The 23247-nt window shown below is 34.8% G+C and overlaps 1 protein-coding gene across 5 annotated transcripts in view; it reads left to right on the top strand.

Moving 5' to 3' along the window:
- Positions 1 to 23247, top strand: part of NRXN1 (neurexin 1) — a 1138235-nt gene that overhangs the window by 559715 nt on the left and 555273 nt on the right. For all 5 annotated transcript variants that reach the window (XM_011961493.1, XM_011961492.1, XM_011961491.1 and 2 more), the window contains 2 exons: positions 3453 to 3626; positions 10626 to 10745. In XM_011961493.1, coding sequence (XP_011816883.1) covers positions 3453 to 3626; positions 10626 to 10745 — 294 coding nt within the window. The remainder of the gene's footprint in view (positions 1 to 3452; positions 3627 to 10625; positions 10746 to 23247) is intronic.

A 23247-nucleotide genomic window follows, 5' to 3' on the forward strand; every position in this document is an offset into this window, starting at 1 on the left:
TTTAAATCTCTCTCTGTTTTTTTTTTTTTTTTTTTTTCACCCATCACTTCAAGGATCAAAAAGAGAACCTGCATCTTTGATAAAGTGATAATGGTACACAGGGCTCAGACCACTAAAGGAGTTTCTTTGTTCTCTTCATGTGGCAACCCACCAAGGGACTTTAGACCACTATTTGCTATATCAAAGAGTTTATAAACAGTACTAAGCGGTGGTGCTAAGTACAGCTTCAGTAATGAAAATAAGAATGAGTCCCCTACTTATAAAGCCAACTTCATCTACCTTGGTATGTTTGAAGCTTGTATCCCACAGTGCTTGAATTGATATTTTCTGCTCTTTAGTAACTCAAGGAAAGATTACTAATTCTCTTCAGTAAGCTTTACAATGTTGTCAGGCAAATAAGTTTGCTAATAGAAAAACATAGGAATTGTGGTAGCAAGTGGGAAAAGGAAGTAAGTTAGTGCATTTTAGAATTAGCACTTTCCTCATGTGTTGCCTTACTGTTCCTCTTTTTTTTATTCTTTTTCTACTGTGGCCTCAATCCATAAGGAGGCTGACAATATTCATTGAGGGCCAACCGTGCTTAGAGCCCAGTACTAGGCACTGTGGGAAACACAGTCTCTCTCCTTCAGGAGTTTACAATCAGACAGAGAAAGATTGATTAATAAATATATAGTGTTCCATACATAATTTTTATTACTGAGTTCTACATCTGAAAAGCCTAAAGCTGTGCCAAGAACTCTTCATTCAAATCCCCACTCTACTACATTCATTAGGCCTGGAGGAGAGCAGAAATTTCATAACAAATTTTGTTCAACAAATGAAAGGAGTAGGTAGTATTTCCTTTCATTGCTATTCATCATGTCAAATTATAAATCTCAGCCCACAGTCTCTGATGTACAAGAAATGTAACTTTTCTATTTTCTGTAACTCACCTTGGTTTCTATTTTGAGCTTTGATTCTTTGAGTTAGTGAAGGTACAATCTCAGGCAATCTTAGGTCCTTTCTTTTTCTGGTGTCATATCTAAATAACTCAGTAGAGGGAGTTCCATCGTACTCTTTTTTTTGTTGGGGCGGGGGTTGGGTAAAGAGAGGTGGCATGGAAGCTTGTTTCAAATACTCTAGAGTCACAGCTCAGGTGCTCACTTAGCTGCTACCCAGCATCTTCATTCTTGTGTGCATGACCCAACCTCTTTAGGTTGTTTTACTTTTTTTTTTTTTTCTTTTTTCTTTCTTTCTTTTGTTTTGCTATTTCTGTGCCAGTCTGGAAATTGTTCTATATCTCCCATGGCACAGAGGAGTACGGAACGTTCTGTGAGACTGTCTAAGCTCTCAGGTTATCTAAGTCCACCATGTAGCCATTTCTTTTCAGAGATCTCACTGCTCCCTCTTAGTTCTCCTGAGGAAATGCACAGAGGTTTGCATTACTCTTGAAACTTACCAGAGGTTTTGAGATTCACCAGAGCTCAGTCCTTAAATTAGAAATGAGCACCCTCTTTGGCATTTGCCAATGGCTATGCTTACACAAGTAGCTTCTTCCAACTTCATCTCCTGCTTGCCTGAATGAGGAGTAGGAAAACTTTACTTTTCTTATGCAAACTCCAATGTATTCTCTTCCATTCCTCGAAGAGTCTAGGTTTTTAAGACTTAAATACAGAAAGCTAATTTTGTATCTTTGATTTCTGATTCATATCCTTTCTCTGAGGCAACTAAAACACAATGGCTTGAAATTTAAGTCAGAGCAAAAACAAAGGACAGAATGGAAATATGGAAGGAAAATCAAATAATACTTCAAAAATAGTATCCCCTCTCCGACCAAAACCATGCTGTCTTTTAATATTAAGGATGATGGTTAATAATCAGTAGATTTTGCTTTATGTAAAAGGAGGGGAAGTAAATACATCCAGTACTTTCAGTGCAAATTATATAGTTATAAAACTTAAGTTTTAGTTAGTAGGTCAAGGACTGAAGTTCTCGGTTTTTAAACATTAAATCACTTTGAGCATGCCACATGATCCCTCTATTTCAATTTATTCATCAGTACAGTTCAAGAGTGTTATATCTGTGGTTTGATTTTAGCCTACTTACAAACTAATAGGTTAGCTTATTACTGTTTAATGGGTGCCTGCAGAAGACAGTATATTTCTGGATGCGAGACCAAGGAATTTGTTACTTACAGCTCAACAAATAGTCTGTGTATCAATTCTCCTTGTTCCCAAGTCTCATGAAGACAACACAGAAGGACACAGGTGAACAGTAAGATTGCAGGATTTTTGTGTTATACTGGGGAAAATGTGCCAAGTGACATGAAGTTGAATAGAATGGTTAATATGAGAAAGAAAGTTCAAAAGAAAATGAAAGTTAAAGAAGTGGCTACAAAGATTATGTTACATAACTTGTAGACTGGAGCTGTAGCAGCATATTACTGAATTTTGAGCTCAGCTTCCTTATGTTCCATGTTGACTAAATGTTTACTAAAGTCAGTTAATTACATTTATTGAATATTATCCAGATATGGTGAATAATCTGAAATAGAAAAAGAAACAGAATCCAACATAGATTTAAATCTCTCTCTGTTTTTTTTTTTTTTTTTTGTAACAGTTCATAAAGTTAGGGAATCTCAAACTTAGACAAAAAAATTTGGCAAAGCTAAGAAATGTGTTCCATTAGAAACTGCAATAAAATTAGAAAAATAAGTTAAAAACTTGTTAACGGATTTCAGAGCAGCCTAAAAATTCAAAGTAGTATAATTTTACCTAAAAACAGAAACGCCTGAAGAAGGATGTAACTTTCACTTATATACAGACTATTATGTGAGTTATTGAACAAGAGAGGTGCAAGCAAGGATAGCGGGCTTCAGCCCAGTATAGAAGGTGACTTTAGATACGAGAAGAAATTTGTTGAACTTCTGATGAAATGAAAGACGCAGAGATCTTCTAAGCAGAAGGTGAATTTAATAATAATGCCTGTTGACTGTGTGTCCACTACATACTTTTGCTCTGGTGAATGCTGTGTATATTTCATCTCATTTAATCATCATGAAATCCTCTGGTGAAGGTTTTTATTGTTCCTATTTTAGAAACAATGATACTAATAATTAGAGAAACCAATATGTATATATACATATATATTCAAGGATGTAGGGTTTGCAAATAACTAGGCCTGGATTTCAACGCAGGAGTATGCGTCTCTATAGCTAGCCCACATTCCTTCCATTTGGCCACATAATATGGAATTACTTTAGTTCTCTATAGAAATAGCTTTTAGAAATGTCTCCTAGTGCCAGTATATTATTCAAACACCTCTATTGTTTAACACTTCGGGGAAAACGGCTAGTCATAAATTTACATTTTTATTAACTCAATGAAAAACCTCCCTGTTTTTTCTCCATCCTACTGTGTGTTTAAAGTCAATGACATGGTACTTTTGTAACAAAGACTTTGATCTTCTTCCAGGTGACTTATATATAGGAGGAGTAGCTAAAGAAACATACAAATCCTTACCAAAACTTGTACATGCCAAAGAAGGCTTTCAAGGCTGCCTGGCATCAGTTGATTTAAATGGACGGCTTCCGGACCTCATCTCAGATGCTCTTTTCTGCAATGGACAGATCGAGAGAGGATGTGAAGGTATTAGATTTTTGTCATCGTGCCCTAAATAATTCTAATTCCACCTGTTTAACTGAGAACAAATCTCACTCTCCAGTAAAATTCTCATAACTGGTCAAATACCCAATTTGGGCTTAGACATCCTTATTCATGTTTTCAATTTTTTATCTCATAAACCTTAAATTTTCTATATGGTTTGCAAGCCTACCTTAATGCCCAATGTAAAATGGGAGCTATACCTATGGATCTAGGTATATCTCCCATTTTTTTTTTTTTTTTTGCTTTTTTGAGTTATGTAGTACATTTGATTAGTTTGTTAATCAGTTCTACGATCCTTGCTTTATAGCATTAAACAAATACTACTCCAGCAAGTATTAATCAACTTGTGCCCATTTTGAAAAATCTACATTCTTTTTTGTTTTAATTTTAAGTCCAGGGAGTATATGTGCAGGTTTGTTATGTAGGTAAACTTGTGTCATGGGGGTTTGTTGGACAGATGATTTTGCCATTTAAGTATTAAGCCTGGTACCCATGAGTTATTTTTCCTGATCCTCTCCATCCTCTCACTCTCCACCCTCCAGTAGGCCCCAGTATCTGTTGATCCCCTCTATGTGTTCATGTGTTCTCATCATTTAGCTCTCACTTATAGGTGAGAACAGGCAGTATTTGGTTTTCTGTTCCTGCATTAGTTTGCTAAGGATAATGAGAGGTCACTATGTCGGAAAGACATCTGCAAACGTATATCTATCACTGCACAATGCACAATTACAGATATATGGAATCTACCTAAGTGCCCATAAGCCAATGAGTGGATAAAGAAAATGTGGTATGTATATATCATGGAATACTACTCAGCTATAAAAAGAACAAAATAATGTCTTTTGTAGCAACTTGGATGGAACTGGAGGCCAATATTCTAAGTGAAGTGACTCAGGAATAGAAAACCAAATGCTTCATGTTACTCACTTGTAATTGGGGGCTGCACTATGGGTACACAAAAGCATACAGCATGGTATAAGGGACATTGGAGACTCAGAAGCTGGAATGGTGGGAAGGGGATTGAATGATGAAAAACTACCTATTGGGTACAATGTACAAGACTTGAATGACAGGTTCACTGAAGTGTTAGACTTCACGACTATACAGTTCATCCATGTAACTGAAAACCACTTGTACATCTAAAGCTACTGAAATTAACAAATATTTTAAAATAAAGATAAGTAAAATCTATATCCAATAGCAAATAATAAGAGAATAAAGTTCAGATACCCCATTCTCAAATCACTATTCAATTGGTGTGTACCTGGCAGAAACAGTGTATCCTGTATATTTTCAGTTTATTTTAGCAAAAACAGGTTTCTTGTATTACCCCAGGCTAATATTCATACATCAGAAATGCACCAAAGTGTCTTCTTTTCTTTTGTGCTCTCTATCAGACCAAGATCTGTAGGAGTACTTTTTGATTGCTACTTTCATTTTAGATAATTTTCACTTCAACATCTCAGATTATTTGAGCAAATTCTTCCTCCATAAATGTAATTTAATCACATTATCATGAATTTTGTGGCTCTGGATGTGTTGCTGCTTATTCTGTAATACTGAACACAGTTTGGGCCATTTTGAAAATTTTAGATTTATGAGGAGATTTTATATCAGAGAAGAAGAAAGAAATTTGAATTCCTGTCCCCCAGCTGATTATGAATCATTTATTCTCAGCCAAAATAATGCCATTATATTTAGCAATTACTAAAGTACATGGAAATTTTATATTTGAAAATACGTTTTTTCCTCTGTGCCGCATATGTTTCCGTGAAATGTTAGGTGAAATTCAGACTGCATTTCAATAATACCAGAGGATAAGGTTATTAATGGCAGGTGTTGTTGAGTTCATTTTTAATGTTATTAGTATATTTCTTTATTTGATATTTTGGCATAATGCATCTGTAAAACATAAGGAAGCTATGTTTCTTTCCTTTCAGTTAATTTTAATTAGGAGAAACAAAATTGTTAAGGGGATCAATTCCCATTAGTGGATGAACACAAGAATGTGGGACAACATAATTCTTGGAGGTGGTCTCATTTGTGAGAATGTGTACATTTATTTTGTTTTATTTTTTAAAGAAAGGTATTACAATCCCTTATGGAAAATATTTGTTAAAAATAGGCCTTTCTACAAGTTGCTTGGTAAGTGACTTCTCACCTACAAGAAATGGTGAGAGCAGACAGATATACCCAATGAGATAGAAAACAAGAGGCAAACACACAGGACCCCACCACTGGTATATAATGTGAGTGAGTGGGCGGAAGCAAGTAGAGTAATACGAGCAAGATCTACTAACAAAGGGCATTTGCAGTAATGATGTTTGGTGTTGTTTACCCATATAGTCTAGTAAGAAATTTGGTTAAGATGATTAATTACACATTAAACTCTTATTTGAACATCTGAACTCAGTCATTTGGTTCTTTATCTAGAATGCTTTATGTATCTGAGCTTTTATAATTTTCACCCCCTGACACCCCATTTTTTCTTTACTCTGAGATTATTACTTTCTGTCCTGATTCTTTCATTACAACATCAAGGTGAACAACTTTTAATTTACTGTTATTTCTGACCTGTATAGTTTCTAGGAATAATCTTAGATTTAACTATTATAGGTACAGTTGATGCTATTCACACATTTTTTAAGATTAGTGATTTAACTGTAGATACCTAATAAATTCTCTTTCTAAAGATTGTTATCTCATGGAATTTGAGTCTAAACCACATTGGAATCACTTAACTTCCATATCCATATTGATGGGACTACTTAGCATATGTTTGATATAACCTAATAATATCTTGTGAGGATTTTCCATTGTTCCTACCCAATACACCCACACATCTCTAAGCCTCTTGCATACAAAAAGTTTTTGATCTTCCCTTAATAATCATTTGTTGCCTTTTATTTCTAACATATTTCAATGAATAATAATTCATTTTATTTATAAAATGCACCTCAGCTAGAGTACGGATTTTAACTTGTCAAAGTCTATTTAGATTATTGTTTCCTGAATGTTAGCCTATATCAGAATCACTTACAGAATCATTAAAACCAAAATCACTAGATTACAACCCCCTGGGTTTCTAATTCAGTAGATCTGAGACCAAGCCCTAGAATTTCCATTTCTAATAAATTCCCAAGTGATGCTGATGCTGTTATACTGGAGACTATACTTTGGATGCTTTTTTTCTGTGTATGTAACAGAAAATGGATACTGGTAATCAACCAATAAGCAGGCCCACTAAAGTCAAGATAACATCTCTACATAAAATCAGTGAAATTTTAACAGATGCTCTTTTTATACAACTGTGACATTCAGCTCTAGGCTCCATTATATCTATAGGAATAATTTTCTGTTTAATTATGACAGCCAGCATTGATTAAACACTGGTGGGAATATGTTTACCTATAATATCTCATTTAATCATCAAATCTCTATAAATTAGGTATCATTGCCTTTTTTTGAATGAGGCTCAATCTTGAGCCTTAGAAAAGTAAGGTAACATTCCTAAGCTCACACACCTAATAAGTGGATGATACAAGTTTCAAACCCGAGTTTACCTTACTTGAAAGCAGAGATACCTAACCTCTTTTGTCTATTATTCTTTGGTTTCTGGAAATTGTAGTTTTACTTTCATTTTTATTTCCCTTTTAGACATATTATTAATTTAAATAACTTAATACAAATGTCCTTGTTGCTTTTTCCCAATTTTATTCAGTGATAAAATAAAAAGAATATTACATATCTAAAAAGAAAAATAAATTTAAGGCTCTGTTTTGTGTAATGCCTATTAATGTTTAAATATTGTTCTAGAAGGTGAGTACTTTGAAAAATGTGTCTTGTCAGGCACACGCATGCATTGTCTTGTAATTCCTGAATATAAAAAGACTATTGTGATAATGAAAATAAAATAAAGCACGTCTGTATGCTTACATAAAAGCTTGGCAGGTACTCTGAGTTGCTGCTCTACAATATGGGCAGATTATTTTTCTAAGATTGTAGTTTTACTATTTTTAGAGTTTAGCAGTTTAGCATTGTTTCTCAATTGTATTTCTGATATTTTTGAAAAAACAAAAACCAAAATCTGGATCTTCATTAGTTCTTGCTTGTGATCTTTTCTTCTGCTGTGCAGGTCAGAGAGCAAACAGCTATTGGATAAAATGGCATCTCCCCAAACTGGGCTTGTGTTACTCCCTGTTTATTTGCTTAACACTGGAAGAACTATGCTAAGGAATATTGCTTTGAGATTTTTTTTTAAATATGCTAACTATTTTTTATCTCTAATGCCATGGGATAAAGATCAGTAGACCACTTACCTCTCACAGTTTGGAACAAAAATTAATACTGAGCAATTAAGTGGTTCTTATTTCTTTGCTACAAAGAACTAAGTTGAGTTTAGTGGTTCTTAGTTCTTTCTTACAAAGAACTTTGTTACAAAGAACTGGCCGGGCGCGGTGGCTCACGCTGTAATCCCAGCATTTTGGGAGGCCGAGGCGGGTGGATCATGAGGTCAGGAGATCGAGACCATCCTGGCTAACACGGTGAAACCCCTTCTCTACTAAAAAATACAAAAAAAATTAGCTGGGCGTGGTGGCGGGCACTTGTAGTCCCAGCTACGCAGGAGGCTGAGGCAGGAGAATGGCGCGAACCCGGGAGGCGGAGCTTGCAGTGAGCCCAGGCCACTCCACTGCACTCCAGCCCGGGGGAAAGAGGGGGGCCCCCTTTTAAAAAAAAAAAAAAAAAAAAAAGAACTAAATTGAAGAAAAACTTGTTACATCTCTTCTTCAGGTTTCCTGGACTTGGGAGGTCTTATTATTATTACGACTTATATAAAATACTATTTTTGTTTTTATTATTGTTATACCTATTGCTGCTATTATTATTATAGAATTAAGATATACAGTATTATGGTTTCTGAATTTGTGAATTCTCATATGCTAGGCTAAATTCAATAACATTCAGTAAAGAATGCCTTTACTGAAAAATTTGTAATGGAAATGTGATGATAAGGTGCATGTACATGTTTAGAAGCCATTTTCAAAATCATCTGTTTATATAAAGTAAAATTACAGAAAATTCTCATTTATTCACTAAAGCAGGCACCTCAGAGGCTGTCTCTTTTATATTAATAGCATCTAATTAGCTGATGTCTGTTTTTCTATCTTTATAAAATCTGTATGTTTATTTACTAGAAAAGATATTTAGTTTATACTCTAAAGCTATTTAGGTAGACTGTATTCCCTTTTCACCCTTCTCTAAGATAGTTCCTATTGGTGAGGTTTTACTGTAACAGTTATTAACAGGGAAGTTTATAAGAGTTGAAGACAATTGTGAAAGGGTAGAAAATACAGACGTAACTCTGAAATTCATAAGTGGCATATACTCAATCTGGTGAGTTCAAGGATAAATGCTGCATATGGAAATTTTATTAGGAAAATTCCTTTATGAGGGATTATATTGCAGTTTGTTTCTTCCATCCTTCCTACTTCTTTCATCCACTCTAAATGATATACAGTGTCATTTATGCAGTATTTGGTTGGTGTCACTCTAAAGTCCAGCTGTTGTCAGTGAATGGCTGGCATTGAAGTTTGAAGCCTTAATTGCAACAGCAAGATAAAAGATCTAGAGGGAAAAACATAGAAAGGGATAATTGCTCAGCTAATGATCATAGTCTACACTGTATCTGCACATGATGAATGGTGCTGCATGTTCCAAATAAGCAAAACGTCGCTTTGGTAATGCATTCATATCTATCCAAGAGAGGAAACATACAAAGGCCCTTTTAATTTTCCTTCATTACATGTCATTGGCTCAATTAACCATTATATATGTATACATATGTACAATTAAATTCTAATAAATTACCGCTTTCTCATTTTTGGCTTCTCTTAAGATTTATGGCTGTTAGTATTAATTTGTTTGCTCTACATAGCATTTTTCTTCCCCTTTACAGCAGCATGCCTTTTGAATCTGAACGTTCTTCTGTGTTTGCCCCATTTCAGTATTGCTTACTAACATTTAATATATTTTGCTTTTTTTTAATTTTGCTGACAAAGTTGCATTGATGAAAGCTGACTTGCAAGGTAGATAGCCCTGTGTGTATAAAACAAGACTGAAACCCCATAATACACAGTGGAAACCCTAAAATAACATATTTTACATTTTTGCAGTAGCTGTTATTTGGGTTTGGATTTCATTTTTTTCCTTTCTTGAACATTGTGCAAGAAGCCTTTGTAGTATAGTTTGTATAAAGGCTTTCAGTCTTGAATATGTTTGTATAGTGATTGCCTTTAGTGCTTTGATCATGCTTTTTTCAGTTCTTTGTTTTTCAATGTTCTAGTTATGATTCTTTAGAAATAGACTAGCATTCTTTTTACTTGTATGTTAAATGGGGGCATGTCATTTATATGGAATTTTTAATTTTATGTTTTATTGCATGAAATTGTTAAAGCATGTGAATTGATACTTGCCAACATACCTATTCAAAACCCCCAGCAATCATAACTTTATCCTTCTGAAACCTCTAGGGCATTTTTGCATAACTCTCTTCAGTTATTTTGCCAATCTTATCTCAATTTCATGAAGTTATAATCTCCATTTCTCATTATGTCTCTATTCATTGGTCAGAATGTTAAGGAGATCCATTCATTTTCTAAAATCCAAATGGTAATAAAGAATTATTGAAGTGGGAATGAGATTACCTTCTACGATAATCATACTAGAAGCTATGTGCTTGCTTTTGCTATTTGTTGGTTTAGTTTATGATTATAATGTATTTTATCCTATACTTGAAACTTAAGAAAACCTTCATATTACAGCCTCTCAGTTCCTAATTCAGGTGTGTGAACTAGAACTTTCAAAACGAGTTTGGACATATCATCTGAGGTGTTGGCAACTACTATATGTGATCTAGCTCATGTATAAAAACACTTTTGGATTTTTTTTAAGAACCCAAGTTTCCTTTGGATTGTTTTGCAGGCCCCAGCACAACCTGCCAAGAGGACTCATGTTCCAATCAAGGTGTGTGCTTGCAACAATGGGATGGCTTCAGCTGTGACTGTAGTATGACCTCCTTCAGTGGACCACTCTGCAATGACCGTAAGTACCTCTCTGATTATGGACTGATACTCATCATTGCTTCCAGTTACCATTTGATATCTAAAGTCTAACATTGAAAGTCTTTATATTAACTCTGAGTCAGTCAAACTGTCATAACCCATGGAAGCAGTTGTTTCTACAGAAAGAACAGTTTTGAAATAATTGTTAAAGTGGCTAAATCCTGTGATGATGGTGATTCTTTGGTTTTTGGGTTTATTTATTTATTTTTTAATTACTAATGATCACCTTGTTCAAAATAATGTTTTCCATTTCCAATATATGACAACTCTCCCTTAGTTTTTGAAAGAATCTTCACATTGTTTTATATTAAATAATACTTAATTTCCTATGATTATATCTCAAGGGCTGTAATTTTAGTGAACAGTTACAGGTCTAATTTTTCTCTCTGTGTACATCTCTTTAAGCCCATTGCTGCCTTTTACTTTTAAAAAAATACGTTCAAACATTGTCCTTCAGGCATTCTCCCTTGTATCTTAGCAGCTTATGGTTTTCTCCTTAAAAATCCTTTAAATGAGTATTGCAATATAAGCATGAAAATAAAACACAACATTCACATTATGTCATGGCATATCTGCTAGTACCTAATTTATATCACAGCAGTGAGGGTTTGAAGATGGAGTTAACTGATCTATAAGATGAAGTTCTGTATCTTAATGTTCAAATAGGTCCTGATTTATAGCACATCATCAAAATGATAAAAGAATTTCATGCAAAGCATCGCATTCTACTATATTAAGAGAATATTCCTGAAAAATTCACCTGGTTGTAAAATAGAATATGTGCTATATGTTGTCAGTGCTACAACATTTAAGCTAAAGCTCCAGGATGATGGAATAGAAGATATAATGATTGAAGGTTTGGATTTTGCAGCAGAGGCTGAATTTGAATGTGGATTTAAAGAAAGAGTAGAGCTTGTTGATTTTGACCTTTGTGTATTTGAGACTGTATTCATGTCAACAGATATGTGCATCACAATGTAGAAGATGGGATCAACCTCCAGTAATCCACTGAACTGAGTTGTTGCAGCCTAGCAATAAAGTACCATTTACCTGCTGTCTTCAGATTTCCTTTCCAAAATATTGACTATAGGAAAAACACACAACCAATGCAGAGTAAAAACATATGTAGAAGAGGCCTTTCACAACCATGCCACTGTAGATGGAGAAATATTTGTTCTTCATTTTACTAGTTTCATCTCCCATAGAATTACAGTAAACCTGAAGCAATAAACATGTATTCAAACCATCATACATTTGCGAACACTGTATTTCTGCAAGCCAAATCACACTTAAAACACAGCGCCATTTTGGGTTATATAAAAAACTTTACATAAAGTCTGAATAAATATATATACATAAAGCAGCCTTACATGTGCTTTTCATAAGGATATGTATATATGTCTATAGACAAATTACTTCCTGCATTTGTTCCTGCTTCACAGAAAATGGCGTAAATTTATTTTCAAGGACAATCAGAAGACTGAATATTTGTTAAGATTTTATTATCGCAAATTTTTCATCCTGAATACGATCCTGACAGATGTATGACTACATGTGGTAGTTGAGAGGGATTTTTTTGGTGTGAAAATATTTTTCATGTTGTTAAAGAACTTTTTCTGCCAAACTATGCTTAATCTAGTTTCCATGTTTTACAAAACAGTTGCCATTTGGTTGTGGCAGACTGTGTATCCTCATATACCAGTTAAATATAAAGAATATAATTTTATGTATGTATTTGTTAGACTTTTCCTAAAGAAACATCAAGATACAACCTTAAGTATCATGCTGTCTTCGAATCATTTTTACGGAGAACTATTTTAATGCTGCTCTTGGGTGATAGTACTGGTGATGACAATGATAAGGCTATTTGTTATTTTCTTGTAAATAGGTAAATGTCATTCAATAAATGTGTCTCCTAATATGCCTCTTGCACAAATCAGCATTAAAATTACTTTAGAGAGCTCTCAGAATGCATGCATTTTGATTAAATCATTACCTTTTAGTGGGTTTTCTGAAAATGTGAAATGATTCCTTGGCTTATACATTGGAATTTCAGTGATGCGAATACATAGATACAAATCAATATTTTAAAGCAAATCTTATTTTGTATCAATTATAATTGGTAGAAGATATAGTAGCAATTGTTACTTTGAAGATGTGGAATTAATAAGCAGTAGAAATAGCATGCAACACTTTCCTCACTTTTTAAATTGATCAAAATAAATCTTGTCTCTACATCTCACTGTTTTTCTATAAGATGCACAAATAAAATTAGTGTGATTCCTGGGATTTTAACAAACCCCTTTACTGTATAGAAGGTGATTTTTTTTTTTAAATAAAGCCATTTAAGGCATTTCATTTCTTAATGAAATTTTCATCTCTAGGTTAGTTATTTATTCATAAATTCTGTGACTGCAGCCTCCAATTACATAGAAAACAAAAAAGAAAATAAATAAAAACAAAACTTTTTAATGGAGGAACGAACATTCCACATTACAAATGAGACCTTCCCTCCCCAAAAATAAAATTTCTAAATGTCATCTCACTGACAAGTTTCATAGAGTGGGTTAGGGCAGCTAGAAAATTTATTTATATTAGCCTGGAGATATAATTAACAATGGGAAGATGGGAATACTTTATAGCTTGTAAATGTAATCTTGGATAAATCACACTAATTAATTGAACTGAAAGGAATCTTTCAAAAAGAAGTGCTATTCAAAATGATGCCAAAGGCTATTTTTAAAGAAATGTGTTTGTGAAACCCTTTCTTCCCTGGAAAATTGCTGTCTAAGTGACCTACTCATTGACAAAACAATTGTTCTGTGCATGTGTGTATGTGGATTTGCATGTGTGTGTGTAGGGTAATGTAATATACTCCCCTCCTCAAGTTTTCTTCCGTACCAATACCAAATTTTAGATCCTCTGTGTAATTTTTCTGATATATAATGCAATTTCTTAGCTATCTCCCATTTCTTATTCCTCTTTCCGCTGATCCATTCCGTGCCTCTCTGCCAGTTTTGTTCTTTCTTCCTATTCCTCCTAGATTAAATGTCATCAGTCTCTTCTGATTCTCCTATCCAGAGGCAATATTTTTTTCTCCTCTGGCTTCCTATAGAATTTTGTTTATGCTATTTGGCCATCATTTTTTCCTTATAGTTACTTATGTTTAGTCTTATCTCCCTCTAAGACCGTAGACTTCTACCAGGAATAATATTCTTCTTTGTTTTCTTGGTTTATAAGCCCAGTGTTTTTTATAGCGTGCTGCATGTAATTGTAATAACTCACTAAATCAAAGCGTGCTAGATGCATGAATCTTGCAGAATAATTTCAAGTATATCCTCAGTGTCCAATACTACTCTCCAAGTTAGTAAATGTGGAATTCATGGACCTCAATGGTCTGACCCTAGCCTTCATGTTCATACTCATCTATTGCAGAACCTTGTTCATATGGCATATTACTGCCAATTTACTTATTTACAGTTTTCTGAACATTACACTTTCCAATTTCCTCACCATTGCTTATGATAATTTCTCCACCTGGAAAATGCCTTCATTCCACCTGGAATACGTTCTTTCACTATGTCTGCTTGAAGAAATATAATTTCCTTTTCAATCTCTACTAAAACTCTTTTGTCCCATGGAAACTTCTTTTGTTTTCTGAGCCTGACACTATTTTTCTGTCTTCTGAAATTATAGGGAACAGTGTGCTGCACTACATTGTATGGTATAGCTATTTATGAAATTTCTCTTGGATGTAACCATTTGCTGAGCACTTACTATGTGCCAGTTCTGTGCTAAAAGTTTACATTCATTATAAATTTTATGTATCACCTATTAATGCTTACACATTCCTCCACCATCATCACACCAGTGTGCTACACAATAATCCTTTTCTGCTTTCACCTGGTGGTCCAGAATAGAATGTAACCATATTAAGCTAACTTAGTGTCAGGTTGGAGAAGATGAATATGGCTATGACCACATGGAAAATAGCGAACATAATAACATTGTCACATTACATTAGTATAGAAATGTTGTATGCCAAATTACAGTTCAGCTTCAACAGTGTCTGTTACCATAAGGGAAGAATATATCATAGTGCTGTTATTTTGGTGCTACAGCTTAGGAGGGTGTGGGTTCTGTTTTATTAAAAGGCTATTTTCAGAATTCTAAACTTTGCCAAGAGAAAATCTTTCTGATAGGAATTTGTTGTATCTTTCATGTGAGAGTTAGAAACATTCACTGAAACAAGGATAAAATACACTTTACTGTGACTTTTTACCATGACATTTAAAAATATCTTCAGCTTTGTTTCTCAGCTTCTTTTGTTGTTTGAAAGAGAACCCAATATCCAGTGTCTGAGCATCAGTATCTGAACTAATGGAAGTGAATCATAACATATATTTTAAAAAACCTGGATCCGAGTAAGATTATTTCTCTCCCATTTAGAGCTTCCAGTAGTATTAAGCCCTGAGGTGATTTGCTGCTGGTGTCACTTAGGGCTGAATAAAATTTAGCAATTAGCTATATCCACAGCCAGATACTCTTTGTGAGTGTGATGAATCTTATTAACCTTGATTTTTTTCTAAATGGAAGTCTTTAAGCTGTTTAAAGGCATTCATAAGCAATATTTACTGAAAACACCTTAAAAAAACTATCTATGGGGAAACAGGGTCATACCTGCTTCAGGTAAATGATAAAGGATTAAAATATTGTTCATACTAAGTAAGAAAATGTAATAAAGGACAGAAAATAAAGCATAATGTATGACAGAGAAATGTAATACATCATAGAAATGCTATCTGCTACTATTTTATGTAAACTCATCTTTGTTGTTCTTGTGAGTAATTGACATCAGAAAAGTAGATGCATAAATGGAAGCATTGGTCTTTTTATATTGTTGTTGGGCAGCTTAATAATAGTTTCACTCTGTATCTATATGAGAAAAGTTGGGTGGGGAGAAAAACACCAAAAAAGGGAGTGGAGTAATGCTGTATTTGAATTATCCATGTTAGTCCCTTGCACTGTTCAGCACTTTGATGATTCAACTCTCAGCAACCTTTTAGTCTGTGAATTCTGCCCCCTTGGCCCCTAGAAATCAAAAAGGAAGCAGACCCAGTCAGAATGTTTTCTTTACTTATGGATTTTCCTACTAGTATGCTCTAATTTTTCTGGCTTCATTAAAACTCTGTCTGTGTAGACCTTAATTTAGCTCAAATGTTAGCACTGCTCATCATCGATCTTATAGGTAAATATGGAGGTGGTTTTCAGTGTTGGCCTTACTGTGGTAACACTATGCTATCTCACCAGAGCCCAGCTAACTAGAGCTGCATTCAGAGGAGGTTTTGCTAGTCACCTTGACTAACCATTCTCAAGGAAAGACAATGGTTTTAGTTATCACTAGATGCTATTCAAATAGATCTATGACCATAGTCTTATCTGTATTTTTTTTTCCATGTGAATGTATTATATCCATGTTTATCATGTTACTTCCATCTATACCAACACAAGAGGTACAGAATCAAGGCAGGGTGGGGATACTGCCTTAATCAGAGGTGCTAACTTTTGAAACTTGAAGCCATTAAGTTTAATTTTACTTTTTATATAGATTTTACTTCTGTAAAAATGATGTACCAAAAGCCTGTGTGAACAAACTGAAGATAAATCACAGTGAATTATCAGAACCATGCAAAATACCAAATAAGTACAAATAATAAATAACTTAGTATGACAGATTGAATAAAGAAAATGTGATACGTATACACCATAGAGTACTATGCAAACATAAAAAGAAATGAGATCATGTCTTTTGTGGGATAGTGTATGGAGCTGGAGGCTATTATCACTAGCAAATGAATGCAGGAACAGAAAACCAAATATAACATGTTCTCACTTGTAAGTGGGAGCTAAACTATGTGAACTCATGAACGCAAGGAAGGGGGCAGCAGACACGCAGTCAACTTGAGGGTGGAGTGGGAAGAAGGAGAGAAGCAGAAAAAATAATTATTGGCTACCAGGCTTAATACCTGGGTGATGAAATAATCTGTACAACAAACTCATGTGATGCAAGTTTACCTATATAACAAACTTTCACATGTACCTCTAGACCTAAAATAAAAGTTAAAAAAAAAAAAAAGAAGTATCATTTTATTAATCAGGAAGATATTTAAAGAGAGTAAACTGTTCAATACTTCTCCCACTTTATGAAATCAAATTATCATGAGTATTTTTAAAGTATAGGATTAAACATAATTAGCTTATAATTTATGAAATCTTTTATTTTAAAATAATATAGTTATGATTGGATTTGGAAAGAAGTGTTAGATCAGGCCTAGGTTGTTTCTATACTTTGTTGCTGTGGATATGCCTAACTAGTGCATAAAAAGAACTACAAAAAATTTATGTAGATTACATCAACATATTTCAATGCTAATATAATTAATATGTATTATATGCATGCCATTTATATTTTATAAGCTTTACCTTATTTTTCTCCAAAAATATCTGATTACTTTAAATGTAAAAAGAAGAATACTGAAGCATAAATAGATTTTTAAAAAAATTATGCCGGGCATGGTGGCTCATGCCTATAATCCCAGCACTTTGGGAAGCTGAGGCAGGCGGATCACAAGGCCAGGAGTTTGAGACCACCCTAGCCAATATGGTGAAACACTGTCTCTACTAAAAATACAAAAAAATTAGCCAGGCGTGGTGGTGCATGCCTGTAATTCCAGCTACTCAGGAGGCTGAAGGAGCAGAATCTCTTGAACCTGAGAGGCGGAGGTTGCAGTGAGCGGAGATTGCGCCATTGCACTCCAGCCTGAGCAAGGAGAACGAAACCCCGTCTCAAAAAAAAAAAAAAAAAAAAAATTATGGATACATGATAGTTGTACGTATTTAGAGGGTACATGTGGTATTTTAATATAAGCATGCAATATGTAATGATCAAATCTGGGTAATTGGGTATCCATCATTTAAAATATTTATCACTTATTTTTGTTGGGAATGTTCCAATTCCACTCTTCTAGCTATTTTGAAATATGCAATAAAATATTGTTAACTATATTTGCCATATTGTGCTATCCAACACTAGCTCTTATTTCTTCTACTTATCTGTATATTTTTATACATCAACCAACCCCTCTTCATCCTGTTCACCTTTCTACCCTTTATGGCTTCTGGTTACCACCTATTCTACTCTATGCACTGCTTCCAGGAGATCAATTTTACTAGCTCGTGCATATGAGTGAGAACATGTGATATCTGTCTTTCTGGGCCTGGCTTGTTTTATTTAACATAATGACCTCCAGTTCAAGTCATATTGGGATATATATACCATTTTTTTCTTTATCCATTTGTCCATGGATTCTTAGATTGATTTCTTGTCTTGGTTATTGTGCATAGTGCTGCTGTAAACATGGGCATGCAATTATCTCTTCATATACTGATTTCCTTTCTTTTGGATATATACTCGGCAGTGAGATTGCTGGATTACATGGTGGTTAATGTGTTTGATTTTTTGAGGAACTGCAAAGCTATTCTCCATAACAGTTGTATTAATTCACATTTCCACCAGCAGTGTACAAGCATTCCTCTTTTTCCACATTTTTGCCAGCATGTGTTATTTTATGTATTTTTTATAATAGCCATATTAACTGGAGTGAGATGATATCTCATTGTGATTTTGATTTTAATGTCTCAATGCGATTTTTGCATTTCTCTGATGATTAGTGATGTCAAGCTTTTTTTTATATTCCTGTTGACTATTTATATGCCTTCTTTTGAGGAATGTCTTCTTTTGCCCATTTAAAATTAAATTATTTGTTACGATTATTTTATGGTTGAATTGTTTGAGTTCTTTATGTATTCTGGTTATTAATTTTTATTTGGATTAATAGTCTGCAAATATTTTCTCCAATTCTTTGGTTGTCTCTTCTCTTTGCTGATTGTGAGGCATGAATATTTTAAATAACTTCTTGGGGGTGAAATGGTTAGTAATTGGCACAAACAGAACTTGAATATATCTGTCTTCAAGGTCATATTCTTTTTTGCACCCACAATCTCTATTAAAGAGGGATAGATTCAATAATAATGCAGTTGAAATTCCCCAGCTGCAAAATTCCCTAGAGAAGTTAGTAATAAGTGTGCTTTAACACTGTGTAACATTTTTCCATGCTTTTTTGATTCTTAATTCTTAGATGTAAATTTAAACCTTATGCTCTTCCTCTCAACTGCTCTGTTGGCACTTCTAAAGATGAGTTAAAAATTCAGAGTAAGCTGTCAAAAGCATATTGTCATTAACTTCGAGTTCTGTTATTAAAAAGTACTGATTATGAAAGAGAGATGGGAATTTTCTGTGATTTTTCCATGACAGCCTTTCCGAGTTTCTCAAAAATAATAATCTAACATATGATAATGAAACCAGACAAAATACTTCCCAAAGTACTTTTGTGTGAATCAGATTCCCAATGTGTACAGTGGGAAATCAACGGTTAAGATTCAGAATTGTGTTGACCAATGAATGTGTGCCAAATGATTTATTATGTTAATTATACCTGAGTTTATTCTTTATACAGTTGTTGAGGGAGAAAGAAAAAAAGACGAAGTCAGAGGTTAGCAGTGTGGCCTATGATGGTCTTTGGTAGATACACAGAGAAATACAAGAGGATATATGAAGCCCAGTATATTAAAAGTTAATACAAGATCAATATTAAAGACCAAGGGACCCTCTTTTTTTTTTTTTTTTTGAGACGGAGTCTCGCTCTGTCGCCCAGGCTGGAGTGCAGTGACCGCATCTCAGCTCACTGCAAGCTCCGCCTCCCGGGTTTACGCCATTCTCCTGCCTCAGCCTCCCAAGTAGCTGGGACTACAGGCGCCCGCCCCCTCGCCCGGCTAGTTTTTTGTGTTTTTTAGTAGAGACGGGGTTTCACCGTGTTAGCCAGGATGGTCTCAATCTCCTGACCTCGTGATCCGCCCGTCTCGACCTCCCAAAGTGCTGGGATTACAGGCTTTAGCCACCGCGCCCAGCCAGGACCCTCATTTTTGTAGGGAAGGGGAAAAAAACCCTGGGGAAACATGTAGAGTCCAGAAAAAAGGTCAAGATATAAATAACATTGTACTTGCATTAAGGAATGATTCAAGTCATAAGGGAAAAAATATTACTGTGAAGGAAATGCACCTTGCCCAGGGATCCCTTTTGCTTCCCTGAACAAAGCATTCTGTGTCTTTAATGAGATTTACTGTGCCAATTAAAAAGTATAGAATTCTTATATGGGGAAGAATTATGGCCTTCTCTATAGTTCTGTGATGTTATACATTTTTTACCTCTTTTGTAGCATTCTATAGCAGCATAAAGCACAAGGGTGATCTGTTAGCTCTGAGTATTATAGATTGTGTGATTTTAATGACCCTAATGACCTAAATTCACATCTCTCAGAAAAAGGCCTAGAGAGTGTGAGGCTTAATCTCCCCAGGATTTGGTGAGATAGGAAGGTACCAAGGCATTTCTTAACTTGAAATGATTTCGGAATGGAACAAGTTTCATAAAAGGTTCAGCTACCATGGAAGAATTTTTTTTAAAAAATGGGTCTTGAACAAGGAGGAGGCTGTATTTGAAGCAGACAGTGGAAACTGTTCACGTAGGTGCGAACACTTCTTATAAATATATAACATATGACCCTTTAGGGAGAGAAACAGATGGAATATGTAGCAGAAGATATAAAGTACACATTTTTTTCTTGGTTTCTTCATTCCAGTGGTACAGTGTATATTTTGATATTTGGCAGTTCTATGTGGAAGGTTTCAAAGAAGGCCTCATCTGGATTCTAGCAGTTCAGCGCACTGCTGACACTGTGAAGAGTTCTAGATAGAAGCAGGCTGTTGAATTCGCTTGCAAAGCTCCTCCAGGTCATGACATAATGCCTAAATATCCCCGCGATGATTTCCTGTCAAATCTTTGATGAGTGCCCAACTTCAAGGAATCCAGAACCGAGGATCCAGATTCATGCAGTCATTGCACAGTCGGAGTAAGGCAGTGCTGCTGAAACTGTGGGGTCCATCTTTGTTGACATCAATTCTGAATCTGCTGTCCCAGGTCCTATTCAGGGAAAGTGCTCCATTTTACTAAATTAAAAACAGAAAAGTGTCAGAGAAATACCATTTCCTCTCAGCCGCAGGAGACATCACAGAAGTAATTAAACTGGATTTTGGTGTGTCAGGCACATTTCTTTTATTGACAGTGACAGTAATTCTGTAAATCAAAACCTGGAAGCATTTTCAGTGTGTTGAAGTGCTAAAGATAAAACTTAAGGATTTTAAAATTAAATCTCATGAAACTAAAATTGATCTATGGAGTGCAGTATGAGAGGCTGCTGCCTGAGTTCTGAATGCAACCTCTCTTTTGAAATTCAGTACCTGTGGTATCTGAGTCCCTGAAAGCTATGGCCATGTAAAGGCAAATGGAGTAGGTCTTCAGTATTATCTCTAATTTATGGTTTTGAGGACTCCAGGAAAATTCTGTTTCCACTATCTCAATATTTCCTTTTCTAATGTTGTCAATAGGTTTTGTTAACATGCAGTTTTTCTGGCATTCTTTCATTCTTTCCACATTTAAGGTCCTCCACAATCTTATGCAACAACTCTACAGCGTGCTTTATTCTTCACATGGTCTGGCATCAACTCTTTGATTCAGAGATGTATAGAGACACACTGGTGTGGTCAATACATTTTCATTGTGCCTTCATCCCTGCTAAATGATACCCTCATTTGGATTGTCCTCTTCCTGCCCTCCTTCCACTCTACATAAGAAAATTCAGCCTATGGAGATGATCCAGCTCACATCAAGTTCATCCAGAGTAGCGCAGTCTTTGATCACTTGATGGTTCTTCTGCTTCTGAACCCAAATACTTATTGTCCAGAGTTGTCTTTTTATGTGTGTATGCCTTTATTTCTCATCTGTAGTTGATTATCTCATTCTTCTATTTTTGATATTATTTCTTATAACACTTATTAAATACTCAGTAATATTTGAAGATTGGTGTCTTGGAGACTCCAATAATTAACTCTGTGTGTGTGTGTGTGTCTGTGTGTGTGTGTATGTTTATCTTTGCCCATTTCTACAGTTCTTTTAAGAAAATATGTACATGTCATATCACATCTGGTGGGAGTGATTTATTATGCTTTATCATATTAATGAAATGCATTTTTCATTATCTTTATTCCTGATAGTAAAGACCCGGTGAAATTAGAGTCTTATGTAACTGAAAACAAAATGCTTTGAGTAAAGATTCTGTGTGTGTATTTAGGAAAAGTTTGTATGTGAGTGTGTGTATGTGTATATGTTCATGAGCATGTATGCATACCATGGGAGATGATAGATTCAGCAAACATTTTCTATTTTCTTCACATTCCACTGCAGCAGCCCTGATTTATATATTATCATATTGATTATTTTTGTTAATTTTGTTTTTTGAGATGGAGTCTCACTCTGTCGCCCAGGCTGGAGGTCAGTGGTGTGATTTTGGCTCACCACAATCTCTGCCTCCCAAGTTCAAGCGATTCTCATGCCTAAGCCTCCCAAGGAGCTGGGATTACAGGCATGTGCCACTACGCCTGGCTACTTTTTGTATTTTTAGGAGAGATGAGGTTTCACCATGTTGCCCAGGCTGGTTTTGAACTCCTGATCTCAAGTGATCTGCCTGCCTTGGCCCCTCAAAGTGCTGGGATTATAGGCTTGAGCCACCACACCTGGCCCGTATATTATCATATTAATTTTGACAACTGCTAGGATCTGTTGTCATTCAAGATAACTATTTTTTGTTCACTTTACTTTTTTCCCACTAATTAGCTGATACAACAGGAATCATCAGATCATTGTGAAATACTTATTTGATCATTTTTATGTAAGCTTTAAGATTTGACAGTCTTGGAGTATTTTTCTACCAATAACATAAGCTCTCTGGGGATAATAATGCCATTTCTCTTCTAGTAGCATATCACTTCTGTGCTTTGCTTTAGTCCTCCAGTGTCCTTGAAGAATTGTCTAAGTGTTTCCCTTGGAGAAGCCACAGGAGACCCAAAAGTCCATTTGATGTGGTATAGTTGGAATTGAAAATATTCTTGGTGATTTTTCTTTCCATATTAAACATGCAAAAGATAGCATTTATATATGCAACTGTACCAAGAACAAGAAACTTAGTTTGCCTAATTGTTTTGGTTCAATATTTTTGGAGAATATACCTGAAATCAGCTTAATATGTGATGAGTATAGTGACAACATCAGAAACAGAACAAATTGGTTGTTGGAGGAGTTAAGAAAAAAAAAGTTTAAATAATAAATTCCAGGAATACTGGAATTTGTCTACCTGAATCAAAAAGAAGGTAGTTAGACTAATAAGAGATAGTTTGACTAGATTAATATTTCCAAAACGGAATTACTGGGTCAGCATTGTCAACATTGCCTGTGAATCTATCAGAAATACATA

The sequence above is a fragment of the Colobus angolensis genome, unplaced genomic scaffold (assembly GCF_000951035.1).
Source record: "Colobus angolensis palliatus isolate OR3802 unplaced genomic scaffold, Cang.pa_1.0 Scaffold558, whole genome shotgun sequence".
NCBI classification, from domain to species: domain Eukaryota; kingdom Metazoa; phylum Chordata; class Mammalia; order Primates; family Cercopithecidae; genus Colobus; species Colobus angolensis.